The 25926-nt window shown below is 41.6% G+C and overlaps 2 protein-coding genes across 2 annotated transcripts; both read right to left on the bottom strand.

Annotated features, from left to right (window-relative positions):
- Positions 1-2417: 2417 nt before the first annotated feature.
- perp (p53 apoptosis effector related to pmp22) lies at positions 2418-12317 on the bottom strand. Its single transcript, XM_053436611.1, has 3 exons — positions 11945-12317; positions 5477-5617; positions 2418-4209 (listed from the first exon to the last, which is right to left on the bottom strand). The coding sequence occupies exons 1-3, from the start codon at positions 12147-12149 to the stop codon at positions 3998-4000; spliced, it is 558 nt and encodes a 185-aa protein (XP_053292586.1). The 5' UTR covers positions 12150-12317; the 3' UTR covers positions 2418-3997.
- A 1883-nt stretch (positions 12318-14200) lies between these two features.
- Positions 14201-20653, bottom strand: LOC128453692 (transmembrane protein 26). Its single transcript, XM_053436727.1, has 6 exons — positions 20371-20653; positions 19340-19427; positions 19037-19123; positions 18036-18244; positions 17856-17938; positions 14201-16263 (listed from the first exon to the last, which is right to left on the bottom strand). Exons 1-6 carry the CDS (start codon positions 20559-20561, stop codon positions 15974-15976), a joined length of 948 nt encoding a protein of 315 aa, XP_053292702.1. The 5' UTR covers positions 20562-20653; the 3' UTR covers positions 14201-15973.
- Between the last annotated feature and the right edge of the window lie 5273 nt (positions 20654-25926).

Consider the following 25926-nt stretch of genomic DNA (forward strand, 5'->3'; position numbering starts at 1 on the left):
TGTGGCCAGTCCCTCGGAGTGACTTCTGAACCCAGCTCGTTCCGCCAGGGCCCCAAAAGCCTTGGGGCCGCGTCCCGATATGAGGTGGCAGAACAGCGGGGAGAACCCTGAAGAGAACTGTTGAGGGGAACATCTCAATGTTCTCCGAGCTCTTCTTCTCAGTGGAAAGCACCTCGGAGGCGGATCGAAACCAACCCCCACTGACAGTCACTTGACACAGCTCTGTGTGGGGGGGTGAGGGCTGACTCCAACTTCACATTGTTCAGTCACCAGGTTTGTCTTTACTCGGGGGGGTCAAAGGTGTAGTTGACCTGGAGGGAGGAGATGGATGGGTTAAGGCTCTGGAGCACCAGAAGCCAATGTTCTACCAGTCAAGCCTGCACCCTAGTGGTATTCATGTAGAAGTACACCAACAGAGCACATTGACAAGCAGTCTGCTGCTGCTTGTTTCCATGTGATGTCCTGAGGCTGCCCCCTGCTGGCAGCTGGGTTCCTCTGCTGCTCTGGCTTGGTTTGTGCAGCTTGTGATTAACTAAAGTTGTCCATAGAAGAAAATCCTTATTATCCTTATATTTGAAGTAAAACCAGCAAACAGTGCACGACAAAAATAAAACAATAGATACAATGTAAATAAAACACAATATAAAACTCCAATAGACTAAGTAGCAGGGGAACCCAAGCTTTTAATAAATTAATTGATAAGTCAACCAACAGAAAATACCCGTCAACTATTTAGATATTCTAGAAACAGTTCATTCTACTTTTAAAGCAACAGTTCCAAATGTTAGCTCCACCCATTTTCTCAAAGCTGCTGATTTGACACTTTTCTCAGTCACAGTAGGATTTTAAACTCTTGGTTTGACAAAACAATCACTTCAGGTCAAAAGTAACACACAGATATAATCAACATTGTCCATCATTTTTAACAAGATGTCAAAGATTAATGCAGAAAATACTTGAAAATCGTATTTATTTCACATTAGCTTAGAGGAGGCAAATATCCCAATATTCTAGTCGGAGTTATTTAGAATGTCCTCCTCTCCTTTATTTCTTTCCCTTCTCTCTCTCCATCTACGGCCCTCCCTCTCCCATTCACAGTATTTCCTCACCCTCCTGTCATTCTCTCTCTCTCTCTCCCTCCCGCTTCGTCACCCCCTGCTCTCTCTCTCTCCCTCCCTCTTCGTCACCCCCTGCTCTCTCTCTCCCCTCCCTCTTCGTCACCCCCCCTGCTCTCTCTCTTCTTTTCCTCCCTCTTCGTCACCCCCCTGCTCTCTCTCTCTCCCTCCCTCTTCGTCACCCCCTGCTCTCTCTTTCTCTCCCTCCACTCCTCTCACAGAGAAACCAGAGCTGTCAGGACACGCTGAGCAAAGTTCAACCCTCAGCAGCCTGTCCCTGGGTGTGTCTCCCTGGGTGTGCGCTGACTCCATAAAACATGACTCACATCTGTGGATCTTTGAGTTGTTTGTGAACTTCGGGATTGTGGTGACGATCCTTTTGTGTATTGAACACACAATGCAACTTAATCAGAATTCTTGTTGGGTCTTGAACTCATTCAAACTCACATCACGTGATTGACTTGACTTTTCCTGAGGATATTTTAACTCTTTGGTTGCTATCTTCATGTTTACGATCATCGTCCTGTTGACTTATGAAACTTTTGATGCATGTGAGCACACAGAGAGCTCCTTTGTGTGTCTCTACATTCAAATCATAACAGGCCCGCCATGTTGTCGCCTTCGATCTCGAGCTCTTCCTGCTTCTTGTTTCTCTTTTCTCCGCCTTCCTCCAGACTGCAGCCCTTCTCTCTTTGAGCTCAAACGTTTGCATCTTGCAGTGAAGTCCTCATTTGACCAGAAACACACGCCTCCAGCCTGAGGATCATTGTTGTGACATTTATTTATCATTCTTAACCCACTGTGCTTTTGTAAAAGTGGTTTCCACACAACCTGTTCTCTTATTTACCCGGCTACTTGTCATTCTTTACTGTTTACAACCATGCATCTATTGTTTTAGAACATTCTGGACTATGCCAAAGCAACACTTTTGATATCTGATAGATTTTTTACTTTTTTATTTAGCCTCATTATGGTCTTCATCACTGACATGTCCATTTCTTCCCTGCTCCTATTGACAGACAACTCCACCTCGATTTATAAGGCAACTGTCAACTCTCACTCGTCTTTTTTGTTCAGACTAAATAGAAACAGTCCTATAAACATTTAAGTGTCCTTCTCTTAAATGTTGCACCCATGAGAATCTTAATTATTTAATTCCTCTGTAGAGAAAAGATAAGATTTGCACAAAAACACGTCCACACAACCCCTTTTTCTTCTTCTCCTCCTTTCCTCCAACTTCTCCCCAATCATAGACATGCACAGTGTCAGCATCTAATACAATAATAACAACCAAGTAAACTCTTTAAAATACTGTAATTCTTTATTGAATACAAATGTACAGACTACCAAAAAGAATCAGTTCATACTACAGCAGAAAATAGCTGGGAGATTTCTAGAAGGGGATGAAAGTGACAGTTTTTACCCAAACACGCACTAATGAGGATTTTTTTCGTTTTTTAAAAGTCGGAGCTGGAAACAGATTCACTCCTATGGATTAAAGTTTGTTTGAGACACACAGAGAGTTCCTTCAAGTGTAGACCTGCTTGAATCCGCCCTTCATGTTATGCTAATTGTAGAACAGTCACATATCTTACCGCTCATGCAACAAAACAATATGATTTGGTCGTGTTCAGGCAGAATACTGGTCTGAGCAAAAATGTAACTGTGAACAAGTGAGAGGCAGCAAAACCAGAGTGACCAGTTTGAGAATACATTCGACACAGCAGAAGAAGAAGCCTGAGGATTTTATACCTCCGTCTCATTGGCTCATCAAACCAGACGATGGAATCAAAACATGAAAACTTTGTGTTTCCAAGTGACAATATAAAAATATTTTGGTCTCTTTCTCTAAATGCACCCAGTTTGAAGTGAAGACATGGAAAACCCAGGATGAGAGTTTATATTGTTCCCTTTAAATCTATGACAAGGACGCACATCTGGACCGTTAGAGGAAAAAAGTAAAATCGTGCTCAGGTAAACAGATTAATACTCAAGTTCAAATTAAACTGAATCTAAAATGTGCTTCTAGCTAAAAATGACAGAAACAACAACAACTGCAGCCAAGTCAGAAAATGTGCACGTCTGCTCTTCGCTAGCATATCAAGCATCCGACACATGAAGAATAATAATAATAGTGTTCAAAACAGGGACGAAGACAGCACAGCAAACTCCACAGTGATACCCCTTTGGTAATAAGTCAGTAAGAACTCAGAAGTAAAACGAGAATTATAGAAAAATGCATTGAAAAGGTGCAAACGAGTTAAAACTACATATATAAGCATATGTATAGATAACATTCAGCTGCTGAGTCTAGGCCTCTGCCTCCTTACGAACAGCAAAGACACACTGAAGAACAGACTCTCCATTTAGCACATAAAAACAAAAGATGATTAATGATTTCTTTAGTATTCTGAGCAGAAGTTTTAGCGTCGATTGCTCTTTTACCAAAGTTTTTATGAGCACTTAGATAAATCATGAGAAAACGAAGCTTTACACTTGAAGAGGTCCCCTCAGGTTAAGTGCACTTGGGTGAATCTTCCATTGACGACTACAGGTAAAAAGTGAGAAATATGTTGTCAAATGCACAATGTGTAAAAAAAAAAAAATAGCATGGTTAAAAAAATATTAATGACGCTGACTTAATCTAGAGGTCAGTACATTAAAGCGGTTGATCCATCCAATCACAGTCCACCTCCGCTGAGAATCACGCCCTGACTTCCCTCTCGGATGGTAGATGAGGAATTCTCCACCGCTGAACTGGTTTTAACTGCAGCATCGTGGATATATGATGGAACTGTACATGTTTAATGGCCGGGACAACATCCGGCTCAGAGTGTTAGGCGGGACGTGGCTGCGACTGGGGCGGTGTGCAGGTAATGTCTCTAAGCGGAGGAGTAGAGGTATTTCTTCTTGGCGATGCCGCTCAGCTCGTCCTCATAGCGCGGCAGGCAGAAGAAGAGGATGGCGCAGCCCAGGCAGAGGATGGTGGCGCCCCAGCCGAAGCCGTAGGCCCAGGTGTAGAAGTAGTTGCCCTCGAAGATCTCCTCGTTGAACTTGACGGGGTAGACGATGAGAGCGATGACCTGGAGGATCACTGCAGGGAGACACGGGTGAAAAAAGGTCAGAGGCAAACTTCTATGGTCGATGCAAATAGCAAACACACTTTCTTTATTAGCTTTGGTTGCAGCACCCAATTTAAATTGAAAGGTTTTCACTTCCTTTTAATTCTCTGCCCATGAAGAAGAATTGAAAACTACAACCTTCACTCTGGAGCACACATCAGCCTTTAAACTTAATGATAATTGGACATTTATAGTGATAATTATCGATGTCGACTGACAATATGTTGATATTAATTAATTATTTTAGTTCGGGGTTTAAACATTTCATCCCACGTCAACATTATATAACTGTGATATAAGGATGTTGGGTTGATTTCTATGATCCACAGAGCAAACACACAGGCATTATTTCTAATAACTGGTGAGTGGAAGAGCCACAGATGGATACTGCCAGTGAGGTTAGGATCTCAGTTTTATTTATTAATATTCTTCTCTCAGGTTTCTGATTGATACACGCGTCATTTAATGGAGGCAGAGTGAGGTGAACTCTCTTCAGCACATTGACAGACACATCACAGCGTCTGCGGGTTACGACTGGCTGCTTCACATGCCTGTCTTCCAGTGAAGAGCTGTGTGTGTGTGTGTGTGTCTGTGTGTGTGTCTGTGATGAGTCATATCAACAGACAGAGCCAGCTGTTCCCATGGTAACGTCACACCAAACCCTTCCCTTCCATCGAAAACTGCTGACGCACTTTCTCCACTTCCTTTCCCTCGCACGTCCTCTATTGGTGTGAGGCGTGCACACATCATCTCTTACTTCCACATTTTTCACACCTATGACACTGTTAACCTCCACATCTGTTTGACCTGGATGACTCCGGTGAAACCCCAACACACACACACACACACACACACACACACACACACACACACACACACACACACACACACACACACACACACACACACACACACACACACACACACACACACACACACACACACACACACACACACACACACACACACACACACATTACTAAACCACCACAACGGTGTAGACTACTGCCCCTCTTAGTAATATTTATTTTAATTTAATGAAAACAAGCTCATTCTGATATACCAACTTTTAAATGGCTTTTAGATTTCAGATTAACTAAATTGGGTTCACTTAATCAAAAGGACTAGACGTGAATTGTGGTGGGTAGGTTAAGCACGTGTTTGGCATGGTAACGTTTTGGTTAGTGTGTCTGTGTGTGTGTGTGTGTGTGTGTGTGTGTGTGGGGGTGTGTCTCTTACCAACAATGATCAACATTACTGCTATGGCGGGCAGAAGAGACATGTTGAGCGAGCAGCACAGAGCCACGCAGGAGAGGATGAAGGCCACGATGAGGATGAGGAGGCCGATGATCATCAGGGCAGCCACTGCTTGGGCCCAAGCTGGAGTCCAACACAAACAAACACACAAATTAGTCACATGTTCGAGTACATTGTGTAGTTTACATGCATTTTATGTTTTCTTTAGGCCTCTATAAACATTTCATTAATATTTTGGGCATTTGTATCCTGAAACAATAAGGCGTTGTTATATTTGTTTTCACACTATGTTAACACCGCTCTCTTTCTTCCTGAAGTGTCTGAAGTCTCGAACACTGAAACTCGAGTCTCCGTGGGTTCAGTTCTCGCTCTCTCTCTCTCTCTCTCTCTCTCCCTGTTTCACACTTATCGTCATGTTTATAAAGGCAAAATGCCAGAAATGAACCAAATACTGGGTGTTTGCTATGGAGACTAATGGCAACATGTCTTCGTGCTCTGTTCTCATTTCTGCAGCTCAGGTGCTCTCTCTCTCCCTCCCTCTCTCTCTCTCTCGCTCTCCCTCCCTCCCTCTCTCTCTCCAACCCAACGACATTTAGACATGAGGGCTTGTCCTCAGGCGTGTGAGCCTCGAGCCGATATCGACCGAGAGGGAGCGGAGCCGCCACACCCTTCACAGCAAGTTCTCTCTCTGTCACTCCTCGACTTTCTGCTGACTTCTTCTAACCAGGTTTCACAGGACCTCTGTCATCACCAAAACATGCAGGTTGAGTTTTCTCAATACCGACCTGATGATAGTTATGAATAATAAACTGGTGCAGATAATCCCAAAACGTGTCTTCTATGTGGTTGAAGCCAAACCCACCATGTGGATTTTCATCCAAGTGTTACACCCAGTTCACTGTTACTGGATCAGCCAACGCCCTAAATTATTCACACCTGTATGAGGGTGCAGTGTGTGTGTAAAACGCTTCCTATCTCAGCCTGAGCCACTCCTCTTATCATGCTCATGCTCATTCACACACACAAATACTAGTTCAACAGGTTCAATCCTTTCTTTTACTCATAATAATGTTAAGTGGCGTTTAAGCTCGCAAACATTTCACTCCAGCGTTCACTTGGACTCTGCAACACTTTCATATCAAATTCTGTTAAACTAATTCAGGCTCAACCTGAGCTTTAATGTGATAAATCCCACTAGTACAGTTTGTAAGTAGCAGCCATTCAAACACAATGATTTTTAAACATGTGTTAATAAAGTGTAGGTTTCTGTTTTTATTTGATATTAATCTGGTCATTATTTAACGTTTTTTTGCTCCATGGTTTTATGAATAATGAATTACACGATCACAAAAACAAAATCAGTGCAATATCATCTCTAGAGGAGATGTTATTATTAAAGCACAGCAACACACCCACACACAGAACCCTGATTTAAATAGACAAACTGCAGCCACCATCCCTATTTCCTTTATTTATCCCTGTTCCAGATAACACTGTCCAGCAACAGAACATCGCTGATGATTTCAGCTGCACAGCAAATCTCAGACTCTCCCACATAACATTTATATAACAATCACATAACTGCAGAAATCAGCTTGCCACAAGAAACTCGTATTGAATGTTCTGTCTGAGCAATTTCTGTTTAAAGAAATAACACTGTTCTCCCAAAAGGGAACACGATGATAAAAACTAAACTCTGAAAAGACTTAGCTCAGCATTCCAACTGCGGTTCTGGGAGATACATCTTGCAATGCGTCGGAGGTAAAAACATTTTAATCTAACAAAGATGTGCACTGCACTGTTTGAGGTCATAAACTAGAAGCGTTTCTATTGCATTCCTGTCAATTCGTTTGTTTATAAACAGGATTACACAAAAACTACTGGACCGATTAGCACAAAACCTGTTTGGATGTGTTATGCGACTGGGAAGAAACCATTACATTTCAGTGAGGATCCAGATCGGCTGCAGATTCAGGATTTTCTTTTTCTGCATTGCCAAATAGGGCTTTTTCAAACATTTTGTTAATTTCTGAAAGAATAATAAAGGTTAATGAAAAAAAAATATACATGTTCATTGTTCAGTGGACTGAAATCTATGAGTGTGTGTAATTTGGTGCAGATCCACATAGAAATTGGGATTTAGTGAAATGAAATGTTTAATTGCTCTACTTAGTCACATTCTAGTTTGATTTTTAATCATTGTTGCATTGTGTCCTCATGTCTGCCCCTGTTTCCCTCGTAAGCCTGGGAACGTTCTGTACTCTGTGTGAATGAATTCATGTCTGGGTGTGGGTGCTTGTATGTGTCACAGGTGAATACTCAAACTGCCAGTCTCGATCATGCTCACATCACATCATCCAGTTGTTTTGGGCTTCTGTTTCCCTCCTCTGATCAAAACTAAGGATATCCGGCTGCATTAACACAATCAGTACAATCAGTATTATCACAATCCAAAGGTTTTTTTTGGGTTCCACAAATGCAAACACACACAAATCTCAGCGCGGGGAAATGTGTCATATCGTCCACGTCTGGGGAACCTGGTCGCACAATCAAGGCTCATGTTTATCAAACGTGGATAATGATTTCCTTTGGGCAGCAGGAATAAACTCAGCTTTCCTCGGAACAAGTTTCTAAGGCGAAACCTGCACGCAGACAAACCACATTCACAATCATGAAGAGACTAATCTCTAAAATGTTATGACACATGCTTGGCCACTCCCATTGAACCGCAAATCGCCAGCCAAACTTTAAACACTTACAAAGTGTGGTAACTTGGAACAAACACGGAAGAACATGATGATCAGATGTATTTATCTCAAGGTCAGATCTAAACTGTTTCACACTCAAGACGTTGATATGAAACCTTGAGATATTTGGAACTTAGGTCGTTTTTAATCAGATTGGACAAGTGATTGTGTAAACTCCCCGAAGTCGTTGCAAAGATGGCTGCCAACTGGTTTCAGTCTCTCAAATATCAGATAAAAGATACAAACAAAAATAACAAAGGGATAAAAAAATGGAATTTCAACTTGACGACCATCTTGAGCTCTAGAAAATGAAGCTGGGCGATTTGGAACAAAAAGGAAATTTGAGAAAATGGTGAATAGATTTACCAACAATGAAAATACTGGTTCATTGAGTAATTAGATAGTGTCCCACTGATTTGTGAAATAGTAAAATGTATATAAAAATACAATTTCTGTTATATGGCTCATCGGATGTCAATCAACTTATATGTTTTCAGCCGATATATCAGTATAAGAAACTGATTTAATCCTTAGTATCGATATCAGCATCAATCCCCAAATAACACATGGGTTGGAAGTTATAAGATCCAGTGATGATCTACTTTCATCACTGGATCTTGTGCTGCTCATGTTTGTTTCCTTGTTTTTTTTAAGCTCAGAACATATAAACCTTCACAGGACAAAGTGCTGATACAAGAATTCCCAGGGGAGCTTCAGAGCCAAAAAGTTTCACGGATCCAGCCAGTGGCCTTTTGGCAGCTGAGGCCGTCTTTTGTTTCGACTGCTTTACACCAAAACGGCAGCAACTAGCACAAAGAAAAGATCCTGATCTACGACTTCAAGCGAGACCAGAGAATTCCTGAAAAACAATGTGTGGTCTCACACGCTCACAGGAAGTAGAGCCCTGCCTCCACAACAGTTTACATTGGGAACTGTGTGTTTGGAGTTCACGCTGATAATTTCTAATGGGATTCTCTGCTGCTGCTGAGGAGAGTGGAGCAAAAGAACCGTTTATTTTTATCACTTCAAGACAATTTAAGGAAAAACCTAAGTTTCTCAAAGCCAGAGGCGATAGTCAAAGCTCAGACCAACAATCCAAACCTTAAAGATTTTCAAAATCAATGATATGAAACCGAGATGAGGGAAGAAACTCCTCTCTCCAGATGTTAAGGAGACAGTTTAGTATGTTCCCAAAAAACAACTAAAACAATAAATATAATTTCCCATTCAGCTCTAAGTTGAGTTCTTATCAATAACACGTGGGCTGTAACAGCTACATTCACACATTTGTACATCTTGATGCCATTTGTAAAGGTTTTCTATATTAAAAATAACTATGGCTGCACTCTTACGTTATATGGACACATACGGAACTTTGCACACAAGTGTGTACCAACTATTTTCCTCATCCACCGATGTGACGATCGTTTTCTCAATGCATCCATTAGAATATACAATGTGAAAAAAATACACATCACCATGTTTTAGAGGACAAGGTGATGCCATTACAGACCAAGAAAAGCACCAACTCTCGTGCATCAGAACCTAGAAACATCATATAGGACATTTTTGTTAGAAAATAGGATCTTAGACTATCAATCCATTATCAATATACCCTACACCGCACTTCATTAGATAAAACCGATCCGTGTACCAGATTGTGTCGGGGAGTTGGCAAAGGCTCACTTCAAACAGCCCTGAGGTCGGGCTTCGGTTTAACACTCCCCTTAGTGCAGAGTTGTTAACAGTCATTTATCTCAAAACCGATAATCTTTGCCACTATCGGGATATTAGGTGATCAGAGCTTTGATTGAGGATTCTCCAGAAGCACTGACACCATTAACCTTTAACAGGGAGTGAGCAACTGGTGGAAAACAACAGGTAAAAAGAACCACTGGTCTCGTTGACTTGTTCTGCAGATCATAAACTGGATTGAGGTGATACTAGCTCGGCGACTCCCACAGCGTCTGATAAGAGGAACAACAGAGGCGTCTTTGTTTGGTGACTTTGACTGTGGAGTGTGGAACAACTCAAATACAAGCTGAGAGGGAGAGAGAATGAAAACAGACGTGGTTTCAGTTCACGGCGAGAAATCTTTTATTTTTGATGTCTCTTTCTGTTTAGTCGTTTCATTTGAATTTCTCCTTATTGCTGTATCAGCACAACTGCCAGTGTTGACGTGTTGATATCTGCCTGAAAGGTTTGTACTCAATTCCTATAATAAAGTTTAAAATGAAAGTTAAAGTTAAAGACCTTTTTCAGCATTTTAAACACAAGCGTTACGTATATATACACACACATCTATATAGATATACACTTATGGATACAGCTGTGTTTATGTGTCATTTCATGTCAAAATGGCTGCTGTGTAAATAATCTATTGTTCAACGAAGCTCAGTTTGTTGTTTGGACGACACAACAGTTATAAATAGTCTTATCTGCGTTACCATGTCAGCCATCTTAAACTCTGCTTCTCACCCTCTCTCTCTCTGTCGGGTGTAGATCACAAACTATTTCAAATATTCTATAACTCTGCCTGAGGTGTTCGGCTAAATGCTCTTTAAAAGAATAAAAAATAAAAGAGTTTCTCTAGTGGTGTTCTGACCATAATCCGTTGACTGTTACCTCCAACATGGAGGTTGTGTTTTCACTCCCGTCTGATTGTTTGGAGGGTTTGAACTGAGCGGGTTTCCACGACGCTCGGAAGGAGGATGTGATTTGGGTCGGGAAAGTACCCGTTCAACTTTGGAATTTCACTTCACTTTCTTTGACGTTGTGAAATAGGCTGAAAATAGTTTGACCGTTTTCCCAGGGTGTTAATGGATCTTGATGAAAATAATCTGGTGTATTTGAGGAACTGATATCTATGAAAGAACAAACCTGTCCATTATGCAAAAAAAACTGTTTCTTCAAATTAATGTTATTAATATAAGATCAAATAAAAAACTATCCCCTTTCTGTGTTTTAACTTAATTTCTTTGAATAAGCCTACAAACATCATTCCCCACAGTAAAGGAGTAACTCCATATGCATCGGTTGTGGGAAGTTGTTCCTTGTTGTAAACATGATGTTGTGAACCTGTAAAGCCAACAGACACACTATAGGGTCCAAAAAAATACAAAGTGAATTCACATAGACTTGGAATGTGTGTGTTTGTCTCATCCTACCTCGTAAATCAAGATACGTCTTTTGTCACATTTCGCAACCTTGCTGTAAGTAGTACAGTTCATAAATCTGTTATTATCGAGGAACCATAAACAATGATCATAACTCTGTTTGAAACTTTTCTTCTATCGACTTCTGCCTGTGAAGCCCAGTCCTTTCCTACAATGAAGGATCCTCGGTCATATGGGGAAGAGGTAACTCTGTCTGACTAAGTTGTGGGGAAGCTGTGTCTTGTGGGAACCAGTGAGCTGAGGCAGAATCCCAGTCACGTAGGCTGCCTCTCCTCTGAGTGAATCCAGCCTCATGCAGACAGCGAAGACCAAAGTTCAGTTTGTGGCCCGAGGTCGAATCCCTCCAGTTTGACAGAGCGTGCATGTTGAATTTAACATCCCAGTGAGACCTGCACTGGTTCAGCTGGTTTGATCAGCTCCATTAAAACGCAGACCCCTCTCTGTTGTCATGCTACTCTCTCTTTCTCTGTGTGTGTTGTGTTGTGTTGTGTGTGTGTGTGTATCCCACGGTGCAACCCGACACTTACAGAACTCCATGAGCGACGCGCACTTCCAGTGGTCGTTCCTGCCCCGGCACTGCTCCCACATGCTGGCGTAGTGGGACTTGGCGTCCTCGTCCTCCACCCATCCGTAGGTGGCGGCGATGGCGATGATGTCGAAAATAATGGCGAAGAGCAGCAGCAGGGGGACGATCCACCTGCAGCGGGGGTAGGCGATCCCGCAGCGGAACATGGTGTCGGTCGACTGGTGGCGTGTGGAGACCGGAGACGAGAGGAGGAAGGTGGGCACCGTCGAGTGAGCTGCTGGGTCCGAGGTGCTGCGCGTCTGGTGCGTCTCTGCGCGGGTGGAGTCAGTGTGTGTTTGTGTGTGTCTGTGTGTGTGGGGGGGAGCTGAGAAGACAAGAGCCCCACCCGTGTGTGCGGTGCAACCTGTTCCGGGACCTGAAGAGGCCGGGCTAGTGAAAGCCGAGTGAGCTCAGGTGTCATATTACAACCGGGAGGAACCAGGCGGGAGGAAGCCGCGCGTGGGTTAGTCTCCTGTGAGAATACCAGTCAGAAAGTCTCACTGGGATTAATCACTTATTATAAGTACCAGTCTGACACAGTTTAAACATGACAATCACTCTCTCCCCCGTTTGTCTGTGCTCACCCCAACCGGACGAGGCACATACCCCCTTATAGATGTGGCCCACATATACCTATGATAGCACTTGTGTCATCCACTCCTATTTGTCACAAGTAAGCCTCAGCAATACCCCATGTCAACCAAAGGTGGCCCGAGTTATTATTGAACTAATTGGGCCATATTCCCTATTTACCATATGGGTCACTTCAGGTTCACATCCATTTAGTTAAGGTCACATGTTTGCCTGAAGTGGCCCACATCCGTATGTTATCCAGATCCACGTTAATACTGTACCCAGTTGACATTTTATTATTAATTATTTTGTTCTGATACCATAAAGTGTGTATAGCATTTGTAAGCTCTTCAATGTTAAATAACATTTTTCTTAAAGGTTGTAGCTGCTGAGGCTCCTGTTTAAAACTCTTACAAAAGTGATCATGACAGTAAACTTCAGATGTAAACTGGTACAACAGGTAGATACATGCTGAGCTGTGAGAGTGAGAGAAGGAAAGGTAGAAGAGGAGGGATAAAGGAGGGAGAGATTCAGGATCAGTGATTCAGGACGTTCAGGACTCATATTGCAGCCAAGAGCAGTAATTATAGCTATTGACATAATTATAGTATTTCTCCAGCATGGTTCATCTGTCAACTGTAAGTGTCTACAGGTATTTGCAAAGATTCTAAAATGGAACAAAAAACAATGTTAGTTTTAGAAAGGAAGAGTAATTGTTGGTTCTGGGAAATATGATTTTGATAAATTAGTTTTATTTTATGATGGTTTTATTTGGAATGGTCTTATTCTCCATATTATTCTTGATTTATAAATATTGTATTTGTTTTATGGATTTGATGGTATTAAAGCATTGCAGCTACTGCATCACTTATTTCTTTATAAATATATATATATAGAAGACCATAGGAGAAGGCCTTGGATTTGATCTTTTACATTCTGCTTCAAGCTTCACAAATACAACTTTCACACAGTCAGAAAACACTAATACCTCAAGGTTACATGCAAGTTTAGTGTTCGCACCAATAGGCTTGTCGATGATTGTGGTTTTGATGATGTCGGTTCAAATTTCCTATTTCAAATGTTGTCTTTAAAGGAACCGGTTTTCATACAGTCGGGTCACAGACGGCGTCTCTACGCCCGAACGTCAGAGGTGAGGCGATACAGGGAGTGACACCTGGATACAACCTGAGGCTGCTGTAGTCTGCCAACATGCAAATCAAACTGAAGCAGATGTAATATCAGTCAGTGATTCATTGTGAAAAACTCCAATTCAACTGCTGATACTCTGATGTCCACAGTGGGGCGCCAGTGCAACGTGTTTGTGAAACAAGATTAAAATGGTTCAATGGGAATTCAGATTTAAAACTGATTTTATATTAAACCTTGAGAGAAGCAGATACTGTGAGATGATCCATTATCATAATAACTAAATAAACAAATGTGCTCAGAGGATATTTGTGTTTATCTATATTTATCTTAATGTAGGTCACAGTAGGGGGTCAAATAAATACATACTAATGCAAAATAGTACAAGGTGTGCTGAAGAATACTTCATTATAAAGTATTCTCATCTCCATGAAATCACTGCCTGTGTATAAGACATATTTTGTGATAAAATGAAAAGTAAATATAAAAATTCTCACCATGGTTTGTACTGTTTTATTTAGGTTTTGTCAAGTCCAGCCACATTAGCAGTGACTTATAACTTCCCTTATAAAGTCAGTGATTAACATTACAAGGGGCTGAACCTCATTTACATACAGTAATAATGAGCAACAATATACATGACTTAAAAGATACAAAACATTAAAACGATGCACAATTATTTTAAATATAATTAAAAAAATTACAGTTAATTAAATACAAAAAGTAACACATAGAATAAAACCAGTAAAAAAAAAAGTCATATAAAATTATGGTTAATAATACATTTTATTATATAACACCTTTCAAAATAAAGTAACAAGGGGCGGTGGTGGTTAAACATTAAATAATTGAAGGCAAACAATAGGAGACAGTTCCAAAGAAATTTGAAGGTCGCATAGCATTAGAGCAGAGATACAGAAATAAAAATGAGTAAAAATATGATAATATAAAACATTATAAAAAAGAAATAATGAATAGGAAAGACACTTATAAAACGTGTCTTTCAGAGAGATTTAAAAGAGGATAGAGAGTTTTTCAGACAGATGTGGTCACCTGTGGTCCTCAGCCAGGACTGTGGAGGTTTGATCATAATAAAAACCAAAGATCATCACAGAGGCACCGTTAGAAGGAAGAATCCCAATGAGGTCTTTGGTAATAAAAATATATAAAAGCCAATCGAGTCAGAGGAGACCTCCCCAACTTTAACACACAGGATGTAGTGATGAGTGTAAACATCACAGGGGCAGAGGGACAAGGTTCAAGCTTAGAAACAGATGCAAACCTGAAAATCACATCATCAGCTTCAACTTCAATTTTCCAACAGAGGACAGGAAAGTACTTCAGATAAGTTTGTCAGGTAGCCAAAGGTATTCATTATATATTTTCAATAACGGATTAAAAGCAGAAACATGACAGTATTTTTTTTCCATTCATTCATAACCTTGATTTTATGCATGTTCAATTCAAGTATAAGATCTTTTAGTAAAGTGTAGTGAAGGTCGGAACACTAATATCTGTCTGGGAAGGGAAGTAAACAGTTTTTTGACAGCGTGGCGTACACGTTACATCGTGTTGAGCTCAATTTAGCGATTGGACTCTGGAATGTGTTGCATTATGGGCTGTTATTTATCTGTGCAAAAGTAAATACACAGAAAGTAAATAAATAGGGGAGGAAAGCTGTTCTCCAATCTCAGTCTCAGTCCACAGCCGGAGAGCATCAGTGTCATTGAGTATACTGTGTCTCTCTGTCCTCCTCGCTTCCTGTCCTTTGGGCATCACACAGTGAGAAATCTGGACAGTCCTTGTCCGAGCAGCCGTTTGGCTTCACTTACTGGAAGTGCTGCGTTGATAAGCAGCCTCTTGTGCTCTGGGACTTCTTTCATACACTGTATTGTGCTGGCTGCTTTAGTAATGTGCATAAAGTGTTTACACGTAAACGTATCAGGGGTATCTCTCACATCCTTTTCCTGTTATGCTCTGCTTCCCTCTTCTCCTTAACTGTCTGGCCCCCCTGCCGGGAATTTCTTTGATTTCAATGTCTCATCGGTTCTTCTGTCAAAGCAGCTACATTAGAATTTAGAGGGTAAATGATGTGTAGTGTGAGCTTCAAGTTGAGTCAAGTCAAGAGGAGTTTGAACTTGACGGCTTCTTCCCCTCGCAAGTGTGAGATAATTATTCACAGCTTTTCATCCTCTGAGCTTGTTTCCCGTCGACTGTGAGTGCAAAACTTAACATGTCTCCGTCCCGTCTTCCCCTTGATCTCATTAGAGACTCACGGGAGATCGGTGTCCCTGCTGCTGCCGGAGGGTCGGTAGTCCTGGCATATCACAGCCAGCCTGTACAGGTTCAGTATGACCACCAGGAAGTTCTTGATGGTGAAGAAACCCAACATCTGGTGGAAGACTTTGGAGTAGATCATGACGATGAGCCTGACCACCAGGAAGGGCCCGTCCTGGATGAACAAGGCCTCCATGATGCTCCACACGTCGCGGCTGTGTTTGGTCAAGAGGGAAGGCTCCTGGACTCCCTGCTCATTCTCCATGTCCGGCTTGGAGCTCACCACTTTTCAAAATAAAGAGATAACAACACAAGATGTTGACGCTGGAAGGAAACTGAGAGCAGGAGTAATGTGTTACAGCTTTTACTGCTATTTTTGGATGGAAAACAACTGCTTTATACAACTGCTTCCAAGATAACATTAAGTGTTTGTGTTCTGTCATTAGGGTCAAATTAACTTAACTTAAAATAACTCATCCTATCTTACAATTATCTTACCATATCTTATGTTATTCTGTCAATGGTAATCTTTCTTGTATTTCAATTAAAAACATTTTTTTTTGTTCCACATGCAGAATGTGAATAAACTTCCCTGATAACAGGGCTCAACTCCATCAACCTATGAAGAGCCTGTGATATGATTGCGAGGGATTTTGGTTGAAAAGTAGATGATTATCGAACGTGTGAACTCACTGTGTGTGACCAACAAAATGACTTACATCCACTTATGAAGATAACAAATACCAACACACACTGTACATGTCAGCAGTCTCTCTCCCCAATGTGTGTGTGTGTGTGTGTGTGTGTGTATGTGTGTGTGTTCTGGAACCGGAGCAGTTTTCCTGCTGCATCCCATCCTGTGAAGGAGACTTTTACTAAACCCAAAACGAAATTTAGCTTGTTGCCTGAACCCTTGCATACCCCGCTCTCCTCTTCCTTTCCTCTTCCTCTTCCCCCGGCTCCGGCCCTTCACCCTGTCAACCCTGCTCCTCTGCGCCTGGACCCCGCTCGGCTCAGCTTCCTTTCCCCCCCGACACTTTGCTTGGCTCAGCCCGAGCTTTTCCCCTATACTCAGCATAGGGGGAAAGAGCTGGGGCCCCCTGCCCTGCTCAAATCCCATTCCTCTAACCCTGCAAGAAGTATTCCTCTAACCATCCTCAGCCTCCTCGCCTCCGTGGGATTTAAACTTGGGTTTGCTGGCCTTCACAGAACACAATGAAAGGAAGAGTAGCTTCATTTATAAACTGCAGTGTGCATTCAAACACTAAGTGCTCTGTGCATTATGAAGATAGACTAACAGATAAGAATCTCAACATCTATTTGTGAATTACTCAAGTCCAGGTTATGAATAATTGAGATCATTAGCGTGAGTTGTCTTTTCCGAGAACTAAGTTCTGCTCTTTCTTCCTTGACTAAAATGACTAACTGTCTTTTGGCCTTTGACTGATTGTTATTTCCCATAATCAGCCAAAGATAAGAAGTGGACACGAAATGCAATGAACATGTGAGACTGGATTTCCTTTTTAAGACTTTCTGCATTTCTAAAAACTGTTGGAGTCTCCCGGCCTTTCCTGTTGCTCATTTCTGTTTTTAGAACTATAGGTCGCTCAGTAGGACCTTCCCATATCTCTGACAGGACTCTTGTGGTTTATTCAAAACTGGGGGACTTGGCCACAGATAGAAAAGCAGCTTAACTAGCTCTCAGTGTTTACATAAAGCGTTGGTGTGGACAGTGTTGACTTTTTGGGATGTTAGGCCAATTCCTAAACACGTTGTTGAGATGGTCCCACACTGGGAATGAGATACGTACAACAATAAACAGCTGTAACTGCTTAGTGCGCACCAGAGTTATTGGATTACCAGAATGAAGCACTCACCGGCCAAGTGTAAGGGGAACTGCAACATGCTCCAAGTCCACACACCTAAAATAACGTAGACCATCACAGAACTCTTTGTGTCTCTGAAACACAGAAACAGAAAAGTTAGTAGTTTCAGTAAAAGCGTGTGGACGCCGATAAAACTATGAAACATGTATGTGAAGAGCGATGGCCACCCACTTGACGTCCAAGAGCGTCTCACTCGTAAATTCAAGGATGTCCGCCGCCGTGCCGATGAAGATCAGGAGAAGCTGCGAGAGCTCGTCCCGGGTGACTCCGCCCCCCAGGGGGAGCAGCCACTTCCCCACGATGAGGAGGATGAGCAGGATCTGGTGGAGGGCCAGGATCCATTCGTTGGGGCAGAAAGATGACAACTTCTCGTTTATGAGCTGTCGGTGTAAATGAGACATTCAGTTATTTCTTGGTTGACACTTTAGTCCCATGAGCTCCAAACTGCCCACACCTTTCACACATTCACATCCAAACTGAGGTCTCTGGAGCAGCAGGCAGAAGCAGGATACAACACGTCACTGGAATTCCTCTGCACGGATCACATATCTTTGTTTAAAGCCCTTGTCACCAAAGGTTCTCATCATTGTCACCAAGGTCTTCTACGTGCATGGAACCGCTTTTTCCGTCCTGAGCGATTGTATTGTATTTATTATATTGTGTTTATTATATTGTATTTGTTTGGCAGGATGATTGGAGGAATGTTTGGATGCTCTTACTGGGACATTTGAGTTTTCCGGAGAATGTCTGGAGATCAGTTTGAAATATGTTTGTTTGAGCCACAAGCAAAGTTAGAGTTATAATGTCAATTGTTTGACATTATAACTCTAACTTTGCTTGTTTTCTATGGGAGGTCACATGGATGATTATTTCTGTGTCAGGGAGTGGTTGACTTCCTGGAGTCTGAATGCCCGGCAGCCTCAAGGTGATGACGTGACACTGAATGGGTGAAAGAAATCCCAGTCTGCTGTTCATTGGAACTGGTCATTGGTTTCACTTCCCCTATATCTCCAAACTACCGTGTAAGAGGTTTCTCAAAAATTCACTGTGAGAAAAAAAAAAACTGAATCATTCTTTTCACTTTCTGGGCTTTGCAGGTGTTTCATCCTAACAGAGAATATATTCTACTATCCAAGCCAAGTGAAGAGTAATGATCTTATCTGTTTTTTTACCTTCAGGTAGTCCTGGTGTGTGAAGTTTCCGAGGCTGTCGTTCACCGTGAATGTTCTGCTCAAACTGTCAGAGTCAACCTTTTTGCACTGGAAAGAGACGAAGGAGGAAAACGCTCATACTTCTCTCTTGGTACAGATAATCATTTAAAATTAAGAATCAATAAATGAATCAATTATCAAATGCAACTTTGTGTTAGCGCCCGCAAACATCTGTTATTAGATTAGGTTTGGAAGAAATGAGAACTGCTGTTTTTGAAGTGTTACACGCTGACTGAGTGTTTTTTTGTTTCTGTTGTGGAGAACCTGAGTCTCGCTGTCCTGGGTGTGGAGCTCCAGGAGCCAGATGGATGGAATGATACTGATGAGGAACATGAAGATCGGAGGAGAGAACCTGCAAGAGAACCAGCACAGACTCATCAACAAAACTTCATACAGACGCATGGAGTTAACGATGAATAATGAATATGCAACACTTTCGATAAATGAGGTATATTTTTTATGATATATTTGGGTTTTGTGGATCTACACAAATATCGGTGGTCTCTACTCTGCAGTTACACGCTCACCTTGTTTTTCATAATGGATGAATGTAATCAATAGCGAGGGGGAACTGATCCAGACTCAGCCGTGGAGATGTAGGAGATGGTTGCATTATGGGGAGGAGGATATACTCACTAGTACTTTTACTTTACTTTACTTTAAGTACATTTGAGTAAAATAAGATTTTTAGTTTAACCTTGTATATGTTTACAATGTATTCCCTGTACATTTTTTATTTTCATTGTATATATTATTTCCATTCTACAATTTAAGTGTACTTTTACTCAAATGTGTGAGTACTTCCTCCTTGACAAACTGTTTTGAACTCATCTTACTTATTTAACAACAGAGAAAATAATCTCATCAATAAGAAAAGTGACCACCATTCACAGCCACACAGATGCATATTTCATTGCCTCACTTTAAAACCTCAGGATGCTCCTGTACAAAACATCTGTTTCTTGTAAATGTTTCATGCACGGGCGTGTGCTTCTCAAATGTTATACTGTAGGTTACATGTCAAGAAAATGAAGTTCGTTCATGGAGGAAGAACGTTGAAAGTTGAGTTCCAGGAATGAAAAGTTAAGGGGCAGGACCCCTCCTCAGTATCCCGGGGGAGGTTAGACAATAGCAGCAGAGGGACGAGCAGGATGCAGGGTCCCTACAGGCTGGGGGGTAGGGGTCGACTGAGGGTAGTAATGCATTCCATCATGTACAAATACAAGAGTTAGACAACATATAACAACCTTGTTACAGGCTGCTGTTTATTCAAATACCACAACACTGCATCTCACCACTTGTAGTCTTCTCCCCTGCGCCTCTTCAGGGTGATGATCATTTCCAGGACGAGCGGCAGAAAGAGGAAAGTCAGGAGCCAGTAGTTCGGATCTTTCTTCACCCATGTCACCCTCCACACCCCGACCAGGGAGACGAGGACGAACAAGCCCCTGGTAATGATCGCACTTATGAACTTACACAGGCTCATCACTACTCAGGCTGGTTCCAGATCAGCTCTATACAACGCCGGCTCTGCACCCAACAATACACCAGAGTGTGCAGAGAGAGAGAGTGAAATAGAGAGAGAGAGAGAGGGGGGGGGGGGGGGGGGGGAGAGGGGGAGCATGACGTTATCGTACAAAGTCCCCAAAGTTGAAGCCCTGCCCACATGAAGTTTTCCTGACGGTGAATTTTGTTACATCTTTAAGTTCCTACACTGAAAAAACATTTTCCAAATTATAACTTACGAACTCTCAATGAAGACTTTCTAAGAAAAACTTAGTATCTCAAAAACAATCAGTTTGTTGACTCTGAAAAACAATCAGAGTCAACAACTTATCTTTAAATAAATTACCTAAAAATAATGACAAAATACAGTATTTACTGTAAAAGTACTGACATACTAACTGAATGTAACGACTTATAATCTCAAAATAATAATAATTACTAAACGTCAAAAAAAAATTACCATCTCAAAATGATAAGATTACGATTTTTATCATAACAATTCCTCATTGTAATTTCCTAACAGAGCATCCGTCTCTTTTTCTTTCACCGGCAGAAATGGGTCAGAGAGGAACTTGACATATCAGGACTCGATCAGTCGCTGTTAGTGAAAGGTCCTAGAAAAGTCTGAGAAAAGCTCATTCAGCTCATTCAGTGATTCACAACTGAATCCACGAGAGCAGCTCAAACTCTGCCGAGTGCACAGGAGAGGGCAGTATCACGTCATCTATTCATTCACAAGGACAAACACGATGGAGAGCACTTCCTGTGAAGCTCTAACAGCAGCCAACGGTTATTTATGACCTGCACCTGAAATAGAATAATAGAAGCTGATAAGGGCGCCAGATCCTCCCAGTATAATCACACGAAACCAGTGAGGGAAGGAGTGGAGAGAACCGTTCGACAGCAATAAGTATAAACTGTTAATCTTACGTTAGTGAAAGTACACAGGCATAATCAGGGAAGAGTATTTCATTTATTATTAAAAGTACACCAACATAAAAGCAGTTGTATTCTCTATACCTTTAGGTACTTTAATGTATCCTGTAGGAGGAGCATACAATCCATATAGGTTTTAAACCTTTAATCTGAAAAGTTGATATAGTAGTAGCCCAACTTACAGTATAACAATCATATTTTACTCACAAATGCAAAACATTTAAATAAAAGTACTTTAAACTTGTATTTCAATAGAATACTCAAGTAAATGTACTTAGTTACTTTCTACCAATGCAGAGTTGAATCCTTACTAATGAACATATTTGTAATAATTGCATATTGTAAAGTTTCTTATTATACATATGACAAACAGTCAGTGTTGTGCAAGTTCACTACTCTCATGAACAAGTTCAAAGTTCAGTTCATACAAGTAAACATGAATAGTTCACGTTCATAGTTCACCATTTAAATTCTGAACTAGTTCATATTTCAGTTCATTTCATAGTTTTAAAGTGGACAGTGAGAATGAAAGACTTAACTTGTTAAAGAAAACCTTATCCATCACTACCCCTTGCCTTTACTGTCGGAATGTTTATCAGACAGTGTGTAAAAATCCCTCAGATAATAATAAGGTGCATCGGATCTCGGATGTAGTTGCAGAGTCTGCGTCTCTGCTTCTCTTGCCATCTGTACATGAGACCGAGAGCTGTTGTGTTGCAGGTATGGCCTGCCCCTTTAAGGAAAGTTTGTAGTGTGTGACGTAGTGCACCAGGGTATTGTGGGAAAATACGCTAGAAGTGTGTTTATAAGGAGAAGTGACGGAGCACCTAGAGGTGATGCGAGTGTTGCTCCTGCTGTATATCCGAGAAATAAAGTGGCCGCATTCCAAGTAAAGAAACATCTCCTCCTCCTTCTTCACGGAGCGGTCCGGACGGCTGGTTACCGGCCAGACAGCGAGCCAAGATAACCAGTGACAGGGGCGGCTCCTGGTACAGGCGACATAGGAGACGGATTCATCATGACGTGACACATGCAATGTAAAACAATACATTAACGTCTCACCATCATCCTCTAACCCCGGGACGCACCAGAGGTAGAAGCGCTGTGAAAAGCGCTCCGCCTCCTTTCCTCGCCCATGTTAAATACTTTGGCTGTTCGCACCAGCAGCGTAGTGCCGGGAAGAACCGGGAAGCGCCGCAGCCACACACACAAGCACATAATCTCCTGTGGGGGGGTGGCGGCTACAAGCTTGCGTAGGTCAGTCACCTGTGAAGACCAGCATCATTTACCCCTGAACAAGCGCGGAGAAATGATGATGAAATGTAATATAACATTTTTTAATATAAAATTAAATATAATTTTTTTTTATTAAATTAAATATATATTTTTTTAATTAAATTAAATGAAAAAAAAAAAAAAAACTGCGCGCGCACATCCTGCGCAGAAGCCCATTATGCACATTCTGCAGAAGCCCATTGCGCACATCCTGCGCAGAAGGCCACTGCGCAGGAATTGCGCGCGCAGCTTTTTTTTTTTTTTTTTAAATAAAATGTTTTCCTTTTTTTATATTGAATTAATATAAAATTAATTAATTGAGTTGCGTTCAGTTCATCGTTCATGCACAACACTGTAAACACCCAAGCTCACCAAAAATAGTTCCAGTAAAACAAACGTGACGTCCTTTAATGAATTATTAATCTGTTCTTTCTGAAATTTCTCCTCAGTCATTAAGGTTTGTTCAACATTAAACCGTGATCATGTAGTCGAATCACAAATCCCATTATCTCCCAATGCAGGAAATACCACATCACACCAAGTCCACGTCAGCTTTCTAATACACACACACACACAGAGACACACACACACACACACACACAGAGACACACACACACTTTGCCCTACTGAATGCTGAGTTGATTTCTATTCAAATCAAGGGAGTGAGGGAGGAAACAGTAGAAAGGCCTGTGACCTTGGACGGGAGACAAGCTTTTCCTGTCTTTGTTCCAAATTGTCCATCATCATCATCATCATCATCAGCATCATCCCTCGGTTTGCATCACATGAAATCAGACAAAGCCGCACGCAGGAAAAGAGTTATGTTGCATCCTGCGCCACAAAAAGAACAACATTGTGGCTCGAGTTTTTGAGGAAACCACCGATGTGTTGTTGTGTTTATCCGGTTTGCCTCTTGCCAAACTACTGAAACAAGCAGGAGTGAAAGAAAATCAAAGCCGTGTTAGTAGGGAACGCTCTCGTGAAAAACACTGACTGATTCTGTGAGAGAGATAAAAAAGAGACAAACGCTGCTCTGTTGACCGAGACAGGAAAGTGATCCGAAGTCAACCCCCCCCCAGGCCTGGTGTCACCCAGAGATTCTGTGTGAAGGTTCTGTTCAACACCCTGCACCCTGACAGAAAGGGCTGAGGGGCTCAACGGTGATTCCCTCTGTGCACTTGCTTCAAAACTCATAGCTGCAGAAAACAGTCTCCTCCATGAAGAATAAAATGCAGCATTATTCTGCAGCAGTGTGGGAAATATTGCTGGTTAGAGATCGAACCCAAACTGGTTCAGTGAATCTGCAAACCAGAAGAGATCATGTCGCTCTGTAGTAGAGATGCTTGATTCCACAGTTGCATTACCAGAATATATCTAAACACTCTGACTCCGTCTTCTGACTCTGAGAGGCGGGAAGGTGCAGAGCAGCACGAGCAGCACAACACAACAACAACAAAACAACAACAAAACATTTTCAGCTTTGTCGCCTTCATGGGGTCTGAGGTGACTGCGGTTGATATCTGAGGAAAACAACCTCAGGAAGAATCCTGGTGCAGCTGAGATTGTGAAGTGTTGGTTGGATGAAGGGTTGGTGCAGTGGAGATGTTTTTATTTTTGACGGCATTCCTACGGCAACATCCTTTGTAGGGAAATTTTGATTTATTGATATAATTCTGGAGTATTTTGGCTACAAGTCTGCCTGAAATAAAACACTGGATCACGTAATTTTGTGTTTACTGCATGGCAATCATTTGTTTATTTGTTTGTTTGTTTATTGTTGCTGGTAGGTTTTGTATTGTAATGTTGTAGCCCTGTCATGTTGAGGTGAAATTGTCATAAAGTTGTCCATCCAATCCATCATCGACCAATAAGGACCCAGAGGAAGCCCATGCAGACAGAGTGAGAACATGCAACCTCCACACAGAAAGGGATTCAAACCAGGAATCTTTCTGATGTGTGGCGGCAGTGCTAATCACTCCACCTGCGGGCAGCCATAATGAAGATTTGCCTATAATATTACAAAGTCACCAACTCACAAAGGGAATCTCAGGTACCAAACCATTCAATCACAGGAGTTCCTGCTTGTTTTGCTAATCTTTTCAATCTGATATCTGTAGAACTCAGTTTAAACATGGAGCTGAAAGAAGTGAAATGTCTGTCATTCGTTGAAATGCAGTTTTCTATCAGTCTATTTGAAAATCAATCTACTTAAATTGTTATTGTGCTTCAAACCTGAAGTTTGGATTTTTACGTGTCCATCATCAGGTCGTCTAAGAAGGTGAAGAAAACTAATTTGTGACTTTCATTACTTCTGTTTGACAAATGTGAAGCTAACACTGCTGCTAATGATAGTTTGCTGTAAAGTAAAATAACAATAATGATGAGGCAGGGGACTAGAGAGACGTAGGTCCCAGGAGATGAGGCTGTGATCAATAACAAACCAGCATATAGGGTTTTCAGGTAAATATGCACTTTATGTTGTGTGCTTGTGTTAAAGGTACACAAAGATATGCATTTTGTAGTTGTCTGAAGAGCTGTTTGATTGGCTGCTGTCACCCTGAAACGCTTCAGACATTTAAACTGAAATAATAACAGCACCCTGGGAATCTGCTAATTATGATCCGAGGTATTTCAGTTTTTTTACTCTTGAGTCCATCATTTATCATTAGTTTGTGACCAACAGCTATGCCTCTCTCAAGACTGGCTCATTAATAACAGGGCGATTATGTTCCGCTGTAAATTACTCTTGTAATCCGGTGTAATACATGTCACCGGCTCCCTGTTCTTACCGCTGTATCCCAGCAGGTGGCGCTAACACCACAGTCTGCAGAGAGAGTTTAATCTAACGTTTATTATGGCTACAGACAAAAGGTGCAGCACAATGTCAACAGGAAGAGTGTTGCTTCATTTACAAGCCATTGCTCAACGTGTGTGTCAATGTATTCTCAGGGATGAAGAATGTTTTCGCACAGTTCAGTGAATGCAACTCATGTTTTCCAAAAGAGAAGAGTCACTGGGCTGCATCCTCTCTTTGTTTATTCAGTGAATTTCATGGAGGCTGTGACTGATTTAATCCCACTGTAGAAAATAAAGAAAACCACAGTGGCTTGTTCATAAAATACAGGAGTTTATTA

The sequence above is a fragment of the Pleuronectes platessa genome, chromosome 12 (assembly GCF_947347685.1).
Source record: "Pleuronectes platessa chromosome 12, fPlePla1.1, whole genome shotgun sequence".
NCBI classification, from domain to species: Eukaryota; Metazoa; Chordata; class Actinopteri; order Pleuronectiformes; family Pleuronectidae; genus Pleuronectes; species Pleuronectes platessa.